Source organism: Pelobates fuscus, chromosome 5 (genome assembly GCF_036172605.1).
Source record: "Pelobates fuscus isolate aPelFus1 chromosome 5, aPelFus1.pri, whole genome shotgun sequence".
In the NCBI taxonomy this organism is placed as follows: Eukaryota; Metazoa; Chordata; class Amphibia; order Anura; family Pelobatidae; genus Pelobates; species Pelobates fuscus.
In genome coordinates this window covers 13,496,682-13,509,368 of record NC_086321.1, presented here as the reverse complement: position 1 = coordinate 13,509,368, position 12,687 = coordinate 13,496,682, and the positions used below count along the sequence as shown (strand labels likewise).

The following is a 12,687-nucleotide window of genomic DNA, read 5'->3' as shown; positions in this document are numbered from 1 at the left end:
ACACACTCTGCTCTCTGGGGTCCCACCTTCAGCAAAATACTTCACAGTCATTGATTTGGCCAATGCCTTCTTCAGTGTACCATTGGATCCAATTTGCCAATACCTGTTTGCTTTCACACATGAAATGCAACAGTACACATGGACTGTCATGCCCCAAGGGGCACAAAACTCTCCAAGTCAGTTTGCAAAGGCCATGTGCTCTATCCTTGATCCATGGCAAGCAGACCATCCAAAAGTTGTCCTGCTCCAGTATGTGGATGATCTACTGCTCTGTGTAGATGACATACCTACAACTGAAGAATGTTCAATTAGTCCAGGACCAGGATATGCCTTCTGTACCATGTGGTATAAGCCAAACAGCACTCCTGAGCCTTGCTACGAAGATGAGCTTTATCACCTAGTGGAGGTGAAACTCACTGCTCAAGACTTTTACTGTGACTCTGAAGGCAACAGCATGGCCTTGATTCAATTACCTTCAGAACTCAAATACTTGTACCGTCATTGGGATACTGCCATTCCACATGTCCCTGTCACCAAGCTGAAAACAAAATCATGGAATGATCTTGGGCCCATGGCAAAATTATGGGCCACCATGGATGAATCACAGCTACAGGAAAATGGCATTGTCAAATACCCAACAACTGACCATCTTGAAGCATGGCCACGCCACTTCCTGGAAAATGAATTTCAAGATCTGGTCATAGTGAATGATTATGACCCAGAGACACCTCATGACTGTTTTGAACAGATGAAAATGGAGACAATACACTTACCAACTGTACATGAGAATCCATTAACAAATCCTGATTTCACCCTGTTTGTGGACGGTTCAAGGTATGCTGATGAAGAAGGAAAATACCACACAGGATATGCCGTAAACCACAACAGATGAAGTTATCAAATCATCATCTTTACCACCAGCAATGTCTGCACAAGAAGCTGAATTGCAAGCCCTGACTTCAGCATGCAAAATATCCGAAGGAAAACGTGCCAACATCTACACAGATTCAAGATACGCTCTGGGTGTGGCACATGACTTCGGCCTAATTTGGAAAACAAGAGGATTTCTTACCACTGCCGGTACGCCAGTCAAACACAGCTCTGCAATCAAGGAACTAATGGATGCCCTCCTACTCCCTGAAGAAGTGGCCATCTTGAAAGTGAAGGCACATGGGAAGTTGGATACAGATGAAGCAAGGGGCAACCATTTGGCTGATCAGGCTGCTAAGCAAGCAGCAAGAAAATTGCAGGAAGTGGATGAAGAAGTGTCCGGACAAGAAGAAATTCCTATTTTTGCCTTGCAGACCCTTCCTACTGACCTAAGAATCTTACGGGAACAGCAAGCTACAACTACCCCCGAAGAAATACAGAAGTGGAAGAAGAAAGGAGCAGTCCTAAAGGATGGAGTATATTACAACAACTTTAGATTCTGCATTCCCAAGAATTTATATCCAGCAGTTGTCCAATGGGCACATGGACCTGCACATCTGTCAAAAGACTTAATGGCCGCCCTAATACAAAAGTATTATGAGGCACTTGGAATCACAACATTGATTAACAGCTTCTGTAGGGCCTGTGTCATTTGTGCAAAATGCAACCCAGGAAAACCAACCAAGGTGCCCTTGAAACACCTGGCTAAGCCCATGTACCCATTCCAGAGAATTCAGATTGACCACATACAAATGCCCAAGAGTGGGCCTCATGAATATGCACTAGTAATAGTGGACATGTTCTCAGGTTGGCCAGAAGCCTACCCAGTGGCCAATATCACTGCAAAAACAACTGCAAGACACCTACTTACAGATATTGTATGTAGATTTGGACTTCCAGAAGTCATTGAAAGTGACCAGGGCCCAGCCTTTACAGCAACAGTGACTAAAGAAATTTGGGCTGCTCTGGGGGTGACCCTAGCCTTTCACACCCCTTACCACCCACAAAGTAGTGGCAAAGTGGAACGCATGAATGGCACCCTAAAAGCCAGAATGCTAAAAATGTCACAGGAAACAAAGATGCCCTGGCCAGAAAGCCTGTCAATAGCTTTATTCAGCGTTAGGCACACACCTAGAGGGAAGCACTCATTATCCCCATATGAGATTCTATTTGGGACTGCACCCAGACTAGGTTGTTATTACCCGCAACAGTTGCAGCTTCAAACTGATGTTTTAGTAGACTATGTAACTGAACTTGCAAATGCCTTAAACAAAATACATGCCCAAGTTTTCTCTTCAATTCCAGATCCCGAATCTGATACGGGTACCCACAACCTGCTTCACGGAGATTGGGTTCTGGTCAAGAAATTTGTGCGGAAACACACCCTGGAACCAAGATTTGACGGGCCATTCCAAGTTCTCCTGATCACTGCAACCTCCGTCAAATTGGCCGGCTTCCCATTGCAAAAAGACTCCTGCCCCAGAGGAAGCAGATACCGCACAACCATGTACTTCTGGTACATCCTCTCCTTAATTAGCTTAATTAAGGCCCAGCAAGTAGCCATCACCAAAGATGCCAGTGGGTATACCTTCTGGTACAATTCTTCATGTACCCGTGTGGCTACTTATACTTTTGATTACTGTGACATTGTAGATTGCCCATTCCCTACATCACAGATTCAAAATATCTATAGTGATATTCCTCATTCAAAGGACCCCTATGTTTGTGTAGTTGACAAACAATGGGGGCACAATTGTAACCATTGGGGGGCGGCGGGATGGAATGCCGGGCCTGCCTGGGGTTACAAACCAAAAAGTGACTTATCCAAAGTAGATGACCATGGCAGATCCCTCCTCCAAAGAATGACCCTAAGGAAGCCTAGAGGAGGCACACCCATGAAATTAATCCTAAATATTGAGCATCCCAGTCCAACAGATGCAGATCAGTATGTAATGGGAATGTATTGGAAGAAAGGTTCCTATAACAAGTTAGGGCACTTCTACCTTAAAGATATGTGCCACTCTCCAGAGTGGCAAGGGGCCACCCATATGGTCTCAAATCCATTAAAACCACACATCCAGTCCTTTAAAGACATGATGGCCATTGCAAACCAAACCTTTGAAGATACCATGGCCGCTGAAACAGGTTTTAATGATGTTAATCTATGGTTGGAATGGATGAAATATAATGCCAACAAACATAACAGAACCGCATGCTATGTGTGTGGTGGTGCCCGGCCTCACCTCGGCACCGTACCTTTAACCTTACCAGTAGATATAGAAGAATGTGTTTTGAGTCTTTTTGCCTACCACTACAATTTCAATAGGTCCCTCTGCAAAGCATGGACAGTGGAATATCCTCTCTTAGCCAAGGATGTCAAACCCCCAGATGGTGTTACAGTTTATAAAGGTAACTACACTTGTTATGCTAATTATGATGGAATTGGTAAATTCTTGGGTAATTTCTCCAAAGGGTATTGTGCCACCTACAGAACTGTCTCCATGAACCTGCTGCAATTCCATACTAGGTCATTGGGGGATATTTACTGGTTGTGTGGGGATTTACAGCTAAGATCCAGGATGGACAAGGAATGGTGGGGGGAGTGTACTCTGGCTAAAGCCATCATGCCTATACATATTATCTCTGACACACACCAGCCAAGGTTAAGCGTGAAGCCCCAGTAAAAGGCAGTTTTGACCCTCACATTTATATTGATGCCATTGGGGTGCCTAGGGGGGTGCCCAATGAATTTAAAGCAAGAGATGAAGTTGCTGCAGGATTTGAATCACTTTTTACCATGGTTACTGCAAACAAGAATTTGAATTGGATAAATTACATTTATTACAACCAACAACGCTTTGTTAATTACACCAGGGATGCCCTCCAGGGATTGGCCGAACAGCTGCAGGCTACATCTCAAATGTCCTTCCAGAATAGAATGGCCTTAGACATGATTCTAGACGAAAAAGGGGGTGTATGTAAAATTTTGCCCGACACCATGACATGTTGTACTTACATCCCAGAAAACACAGGCCCTAATGGTAAAGTCACCTTAGCCATAGAAAAATTAAATGAGCTCTCTGAAGAGTTAAAAAGAAATTCTGGGATAAAATATCCCTGGGAAAGATGGTTTGGTTGGATGACAGGATGGCAAAAAGCTTTAATGCATATTGGTATGGCAATACTAATTTCTCTTTTTATCTTTGCTCTTCTCGTTTGTTGTGTCCTCCCTTGTCTGAGAAAATTCCTACAGAAGACTGTAGACCAAGCAACACCAACTTTTGCACATCTGGCAGTTGATGACCAAGATTTTCAAGATCTCAACTCACCCTGTATACCGCTGCAAACTATCCCTTTTGTTGATAAAGTGCAAGAGTTCTAGGAAGGGACCAGCTTAGGGACAGCATCCGTCAGTAATGGGTAAAGTCCCCGTGCGGAGAAGTGGTGGATAAGCCACCATGGGCCACCCATGGGAGTGAAGTGTTTGAGAGCCATGCTGACGGATGAGTTAGCCTACTAGGGTCAGATTAAGGGACAGAATTGCACTTTGCATTAACACCTAGCTAGCGGCCACGGGGTTTCTGTGCTTTTGGGCTAACAGGTCTTCTGGTATTAACAAATAAAGTTTATCTTTTTAGAATCTAACATTTCATAGGGGGGACTGATGTAGAATTATTAAAAACCTGTATTGAACCTGTGTTGAATTTTTGTACTAACTCCATTTTAACCCACATTACCTGACAGAATCCTCCATTTCAAATTACATTACATGACAGAATTTCCTAACAGCATTTAGTGTAATGAATAGAGACTGTATTTTCTATAAAGACATGACTAACCCCGGAATTATTGAAATTTCCTGTAACATGCAACAAAGTATAACCAAGGCCATAGCCAAGGCCGTGAGAAGCTGGCCTAATGAAATGTTCTATTCATAAAAGAACCCTGCACCTGACCACGAGTCTGACATCACTAACTACCCAAAATGACGCTCAAGCCCCCCTTCCCACCGAGTAAGCCTCGTGCTGGGCAAGATGGCGCTTGAGCCATCTGTCCACACCCGTGTCCAGAACAATACCACCTCCCGGTGGGAGGACACCTAGCTAACCACTTAATTCTAGAGCCAATTAATAATATTGATGGGTGGACATTGACATAGCCACTTAACATTTAATCCAATTAATGATGTTTATGTACTGATATCTCAATAATCAATGATGATGTAATTTCGCTCTTATAAGGGTCTGCGAGCCCGCTTTTCTTCAGATGCCATTAAATTTTCTCGAAGTTATTTTAACCTAAACTCCGTGTGTCAGTGTGAATTTACTTCTGCGTATACGCAATTTAATCATCTCAGATTCGGACAGGAACAGATAGATTTTTAAACATATTTGTTTATTTCTAAATTAATCTACATCAGCTCTAAACGCCCCAGGACGGCATAGAACGTCCTGCGATCTTTTGTACTTACCCGGTCGCCGGCGATCCCACGCCGGCGATCGTGGTATGGGGGACTTACCTGGGAGCCCAGGGAGTCCCCCTCTGTCCTCTTCGGCCCCCCAGGGCCATGTGATCGCGAGGTCCTTGCGAGGACCCCGCGATCATATGGACGGCATAGCCGTCCATGTCAATGCCAGCAGGGGGAGTGCCTGTAATGACAGGTACTCCCCCTGCTGTCTGAAAAATAAATGAAACATGTTAAATAAGTGTAAAATTAAATAATATATACTTAGATCATATATATATTTATTATATATATATGATCTAAGTATATATATACACATACACATATACACATAAATATACATACAATGTCTACGTGTATTTTAATATTAATATATACATAATTATATATATATATATATATTAATATCAAAATACACGTACAATGATATTGATTAAATATATATATATATAATTTTCATTATATATATATTTATATATAATAAAAAATAAATAAATATATAAATATGTTAAAAAATAAAATTACAAAAATAATAAAAAATAAATAGATAAAAAATATATAAACATGCGTCATTTCGTTCTAACTGTATTTTAAAATTAATATATATATATTGATATCAAAATACATGTAGAACGAAATAATATATATATCTATATACATAAGTATATACGTATATATCACTATATATTTATATACCTATATATAAATAAAAATAATAAAAAAATGATATACATATATATATATATATATACACATATATATATACACACATATATATAATAATTCTACGTATATATTTATGTAATAATTTTACATAATTAGGTCATTTCATTAATTACAATTTGCAGGACCTGCCTGACAACCCAGGCCGAAAGTTCAGGGAATTACATTTTCTAGCACTATATTTAACCCTGTAACTTTCCAAGACACCATAAAACCTGTACATGGGGGGAACTGTTTTACTTGGAAGACTTCGCTGAACACAAATATTAGTGTTTCAAAACAGTAAAATATATTACAACGACGATATCGTCAGTGACAGTGACATTTTTAGCATTTTTCACACACAAATGGCACTTACACTGACGATATAATTGTTGTGATACGTTTTACTGTTTTGAAACACTAATATTTGTGTTCAGCGAAGTCTCCTGAGTATAACAGTACCCCTCATTTACATGTTTTATGGTGTTTTCAAAAGTTACAGAGTCAAATATAAGGTTTGCGTTTCAGTTTTTTCACATTAAAATTCGCCAGGTTGCCTTTGAGACCGTATGGTAGCCCAGGAATGAAAATTATCCCCATGATGGCATACCATTTGCAATAGTAGACAACCCAGGGTATTGCAAATAGGGTATGTTCAGTTTTTTTTTGTAGCCACTTAGTCACAAACACTGGCCAAAATTTGCGTTCAAATTAGTTTTTTGCATTTTCAAATATTAACACTAACTTTGGCCAGTGTTTGTGACCAAGTTGCTACTAAAAAAAGACTGGACATACCCCATTTGCAATACCTTGGGTTGTCTACTTTTGCAAATGGTATGCCATCATGGGGGTAATTCTTATTCCTGGGCTCCCATACGGTCTCAAAGGCAACGTAACCAATCTGGCGAATTTTAATGTGAAAAAACGGAAATATGTAACACGCTATATTTGACCCTGTAACTTCCCAAAACACCATAATACCTGTACATAGGGGGTACTGTTTTACACGTGAGACTTTGCTGAATACAAATATGTGTATTTTATTGCAGTAAAAGCAAACAGTATTATTACATTCACAGTTAAAATGTCACGTAGAACTAAAACAATTTAAAAAAATCTTATTTTCTCCCATTTTTTAATATATTTTTTTATATTAAATTATGTTCCATACCTAAATATTTGATATTAAATTAAAGCCCTGTTTCCCCTGAATAAAATGATATATAATAACGGTGGGTGCATTTAAAATGAAAGAGGTGAATTACGGTTGGACAGACATATAGCGCAAATTCCAGGTTTTATTTACATTTTGTTTTGTTCACAACTTGTACATTTGGCTCAGACCTTAAGGGGTTAATACCATGTTATAATATATTTATAGTTATTATTATTATGTTATAATATATTCATAGTTATTATTATTATTTTATCGGATTATAACTCGGTGTTTAGTCTGTCACAGAATGCGCGCTCCCGCCGTGTTGAGGATGGGGGGAGATGGGGGTGCGCGCTCCCGCCGTGTTGAGGATGGGGGGAAATGGGGTGCGCGCTCCCGCCGTGTTGACTCCGCAGCGGGGGCGCGCATCTCCCTGACACGTGCGCATGTTTACGTTTCTGTCGCGGGCGGTGACGTCACTAAGCTCCGCCCACTCCCGCCGCCGGTACCGGCCTCGCGCTGCCTTTCACCGCCGCCGTCGAGTCGGCCAGTGCGTGGCGCCTGCAGGAGGGGTAGCGCAGCCCGTGAGAGGAGGTAGGGAGCGCCGAGCGGCCGTGACGGAGGAGGAGGGGGCGGGGCCAAGCGGCCGGTGACGGAGGAGGAGGGGCGGGGCCAAGCGGCCGGTGACTATCAACAAAGCGCGTCACGTGACATTCCCCATAACAACAATAGGGGCCATTGGGAGAGACAGCGCGAGACAGAGAGAGATCCGTCCGAGACCCCGAGCACTGACACGGGATCCCTCCGCCAGCCAGGACCCCGAGCACTGACACGGGATCCCTCCGCCGGCCGGACTCGCAGCATGGCGGACTCCCTGGAGGACTCGCTGGAGGCGGACTGGGTGGCCGTGCGGCCTAACGTGTTCGAGGAGAAGGAGCGGCGGAAATTCGTCTTCATCGTGGCCTGGAACGAGGTGGAGGGCAAGTTCGCCATCACCTGCCACAACCGCACCGCGCAGCGCCAGCGGAGCGCAGAGCAAGGGGCCCCGCGGAGCCCGGCCAGGGGCCACAGCAAGGAGACCACTCAGAGCCCCAGCAAGGAACCCAGGCAGTCCAGGAGTCCCAGCAAAGATGGGGGGCCCCACCAGGCCCCCAGGGACAAGGCTGGCCCCCACCAGGCCCCCAGGGACAAGGCTGGCCCCCACCAGGCCCCCAGGGACAAGGCTGGCCCCCACCAGGCCCCCAGGGACAAGGCTGGCCCCCACCAGGCCCCCAGGGACAAGGCTGGCCCCCACCAGGCCCCCAGGGACAAGGCTGGCCCCCACCAGGCCCCCAGGGACAAGGCTGGTGGCCGTAGCCCCTCGCGGGAGGAGTCAGCCGAGGAGGAATGCAGCTGGGCCGGCCTCTTCTCGTTCCAGGACCTGCGCGCGGTGCACCAGCAGCTGAGCTCGGTGAGCGCGGAGCTTGGGCCCCATCTCCCCACCTTCCCCGAGGAGCCGTCTGGCATGTGGTCCGTGCTGTTTGGGGCCCCTGAGATGAGTGAAGAAGAGGTGGAGATGCTCTGTGGCCAACTGCAGCTCTACCTGGGCCATGCCCTAGACACCTGCGGCTGGAAGATCCTCTCCCAGGTCCTGTTCACGGAGAGTGACGACCCTGACGAGTACTACGAAAGCCTGAGTGAGCTTCGGCATAAAGGCTACGAGGAGGTCCTGCACAGGGCCCGGCGGAGGTTACAAGAGGTGAGCTACTGATGGGCATCCTATGGCACAGGTGACGCAGCATGGGACATATTGTCCTCGTCCCCTGCGTAAATAACATTTAGTCGATTTATTAACTAATGTGTGAAATTTAGCAGCTTTAAATTTATTTCAAATTTTACGCTAAAATAGCAGGACTGAAACCGTATGAGGCTCAGGGAATTTGTTCCAAATAGAGATATTTTTAGTATACATCTTTTAAAATTCACTGTGAATTCCAAACAATTAACGTTAGATTTATTCACTAAAGTGTTAGGAGTACAAAGTAACGTTTTAGGTCAAAATAGTTAAAAACCAATTAATTTTCTGTGTCCTAAAAGGTGAAATGCGCTTAGTTCTTGACAGTTGACACAGCGGCTCTGTTCTTTATAAAATTAATTGACTGGGTTGTAATTTCGCTGAAATTGTAATGCAGTCAATAGATCTAAGACAAAGTAGGGGTTACTTTGTCTTGTGGTATATTCCCTATGGCTGACGATACTTGACCAAAAACAGAGCTGCTGTTGTCAAGTTTTGTCATTTCCCCCAGCCGTTACTAGTGTCAAACTGATAGGGCACTGACACTTGGGTCCTAGCGGGTACCACTCCAGCAGGCGACACCAGCAAAGTGAGCTGATGCAATGAGCCATCAAACTAAGCCCATGTAGGACTGTGCTCCTAACCTGAGAGAATTCGTTGATTGTGGTCCTGCTTTGCTCTAAGCAGTAACATCTGGATTTTTCAGCTGACTGTAGTTATCTGCTTATAGTGTTCCTTTAAATGCAAAATTTTGGACCCAATGATCCGATTGAAGTTTTATTCCAGTTCAGCCATTTTTGGCCTTTGATATCCATTGTCAATTTTTAACAGTTCTTTGCTTGTTGAAGGAAACCTCTTACAGGAACAGTTTGGGCACCATAACAACTTGAAAATAATTTGTTGTGGTACCAGAAGATCCGTTGCACTGGCTAGGGAGAGCGGTCAGCTGACACTCTACACCAATTGGCGGCGCTCCTGCCACTCTCCCAGGCTTGCGCTCTGAAGATTTTGTGTGTATGTGTGTATGTGTGTATGTATGTATGTATGTATGTATGTGTATATATATATATATATATATATATATATATATATATATATATATTATACCATACCAATGGAAAAGAGTGCACTCGGGAGGACTTCGTACAAAAAATATATTCAATTTATTTCACAATTGTGCCAATGTTCAAAGACTATCAAGTCGACGTTTCAGTCCCCATAGGACTTTTATCAAGATCAAGGTCCTACGGGGACTGAAACGTCGACTTGATCATCTTTGAACATTGGCACAATTGTAAAATAAATTGAATATATTTTTCGTACGAAGTTCTCCCGAGTGCACTCTTTTCCATTGGTTTATATTGACGGCTGAGGCAGCACCGAGGCAAACACAAGACCGGGACATTTGAAGTTTGTGTGTGTATGTGTGTATAAAGAGATTTCTCGTGTAATTATGTCCTGGGTCCACGAACACTGCATAGTTACTGTAGGGTACAATATAATGTTAATAATATTAAGAAATACACCTATATAAATTTAACACAGATCAGGTAAGAAATCTAATCACCAATGATTGATTATAGGTTATATGGTGGCTGGGTTGCAAAAATTTGAATAGTGAATAAATCCAAACTGAGTTCTTCCAATTCAGCAATTTTGCCCTAAAACCTGCATTGTCTTGGGAGTTCTCAGTATTTCCCAGCTAAGCGAATAACCCAGAAAACTAATGAAACTCATTCTGCATAAATCATGGACTCATGTTACAGTCTTGACTTCTTGTTATATTGTAAAGTTTTGTATTGATATTTACCAAATAGCCAAAAAATGCCACGGCCTGCCAATGTCACCCAGCGTCCTCTCCACTGTATCATTCTGGGGCAAGGTACAGAGAATGCTGGGTAAGATTCACCTGACCTAATGTTTCTACAGACTAAGCTCTCGAACTTTGTTCAGAATATGGCTCTGCTGTTTGCTCAGTGTGTGACAATCCCATCTTAACGGTAGTTGGAAAGCCAAACCCCATGCAGTTCTGAAGACGGGGCTGTTTCCTGATGCCTCTCTAAGTCATCATATTAGAAATAGCTATATGAAGGTCCTCTAAGACAAGTAATTGCTATCACCATGCCCATCGACCTTATCCAGCCTGGGACCTCCATTAAAAACCATACATGGCATAACTGTGGCATGGACTTGCTATTCCTGGATGCCTCAATCATGAGGCCTATAAAGCCTGTAACACGCTTTAGGTAAGATGTGACAACCAATCCCGAGGTTCCTATGCAGTGACTGACAGTTGATGCCCAGCTGCAGCAATCCATGCTGGGATCAGTGGGCTTTTGTTGCCCCCAACATTAGAGAGGTCATCCAGCATTAGTGATTGATTGTCCCTGGGAGCTATCACAGTACTCTGCCTGGGGCCTGTGTATTAAGGGCTTAGAAAAGGTATCAAAGTTTGATAATGTTCCACTCAGAGAATGTCACTGTATAAAATGGTGCTTTGGGAAACCAGCATAGAGCCCCCTTCGCTCCAAATAGCAAAAGTATAAATGTAGAATATTTCTGTAGTCAGGACAAAATACAAACCTAGAGTTCCAATATTAGAACACTCAAGACTTGTGACATTTATTATTAAAGCTCAGTGTGTGTGTGTGTGTGTGTGTGTGTGTTTTTCTGTTTTCTGTAGTTTGAGGTGTTTTCAAATGGATGTTACTGCAGCAATTCGATCTATATAAAATAGTGGAACTTGGTTCAGTTAACATTCGGTTGATATGGAATAGCGTGAACGCTCTGAGAACTGACCAATATTAATGTAGCAAAATTTGCTAAAGCAGTGTCCGCTGTTAGTGAATAGACTCCCCAGTCATAGTTGAGATGGCAGGATAGGATCAATTAATCAATTCATCGCACTCCATCCTGGAAACCAGCACTGAACTGCCTTTCTGCTCACTTGTCGGTTTATTTCCACTATTTACAAAGTTAGAATGTTTGTTGGGAAACCGTAATGCTAAATTAAAGTGATAATGGGTGCCACCAGTATATGAGTGTGTGTGTGTGTGTGTATATATATATACTCTCACAGTCCCGATAGGTTTAACTTGATGTTAATGTAACTGCTCTCCTGGGTAGGCTATGAAGACAGACCGGTTGATAAAATAGATATCATTTGATATAATCTATTTTAGTCTTTCATTACTAGCTATGCTGAAAACCTGCTTGCCACTACAGATCTATACCAAGCGCTAGATTTGCTTCATGTTCACAGAATATAATGTCACTTTGTGAACACTGTTTGGGATATCTGTGTGTGTGTATACATTCTGTAATGTGCCTCACTCTGTGAACCTACGATTTAACCCATGTACCAGTCCTACACCCTAATAATCTGCCATTTACCACTCCTCCGGAGACCAGCTCTGTTATTTCTTACCTTCCTTCATTTCTTAAACATCGAACATTTAGTTGTACACATTTTATGTAAATGGTTTTGTTTTTTTGTCTTTTTAATATCCGAATGTGTATGTGGAATGTTTGGAGTGCATATGGGAGCATCTCTATCCTGAAACAGACCAGTTGAAATGTGTATATTTAGTTTTAATTTATAGTGACGGTTTTCTTTTTATGATAGTGTTTACTCTTCAACTCTCGCGTTACTCCTAT

General features: G+C 42.9%; 1 protein-coding gene across 1 annotated transcript in view; it reads left to right on the top strand.

Annotated features, from left to right (window-relative positions):
• Positions 1–8,106: 8,106 nt before the first annotated feature.
• The window catches only part of JMY (junction mediating and regulatory protein, p53 cofactor), a 49,595-nt gene continuing 45,014 nt past the window's right edge, over positions 8,107–12,687 (top strand). The window contains exon 1 of the mRNA XM_063453584.1: positions 8,107–8,994. Coding sequence (XP_063309654.1) covers positions 8,119–8,994 — 876 coding nt within the window. The 5' untranslated portion in view covers positions 8,107–8,118. The remainder of the gene's footprint in view (positions 8,995–12,687) is intronic.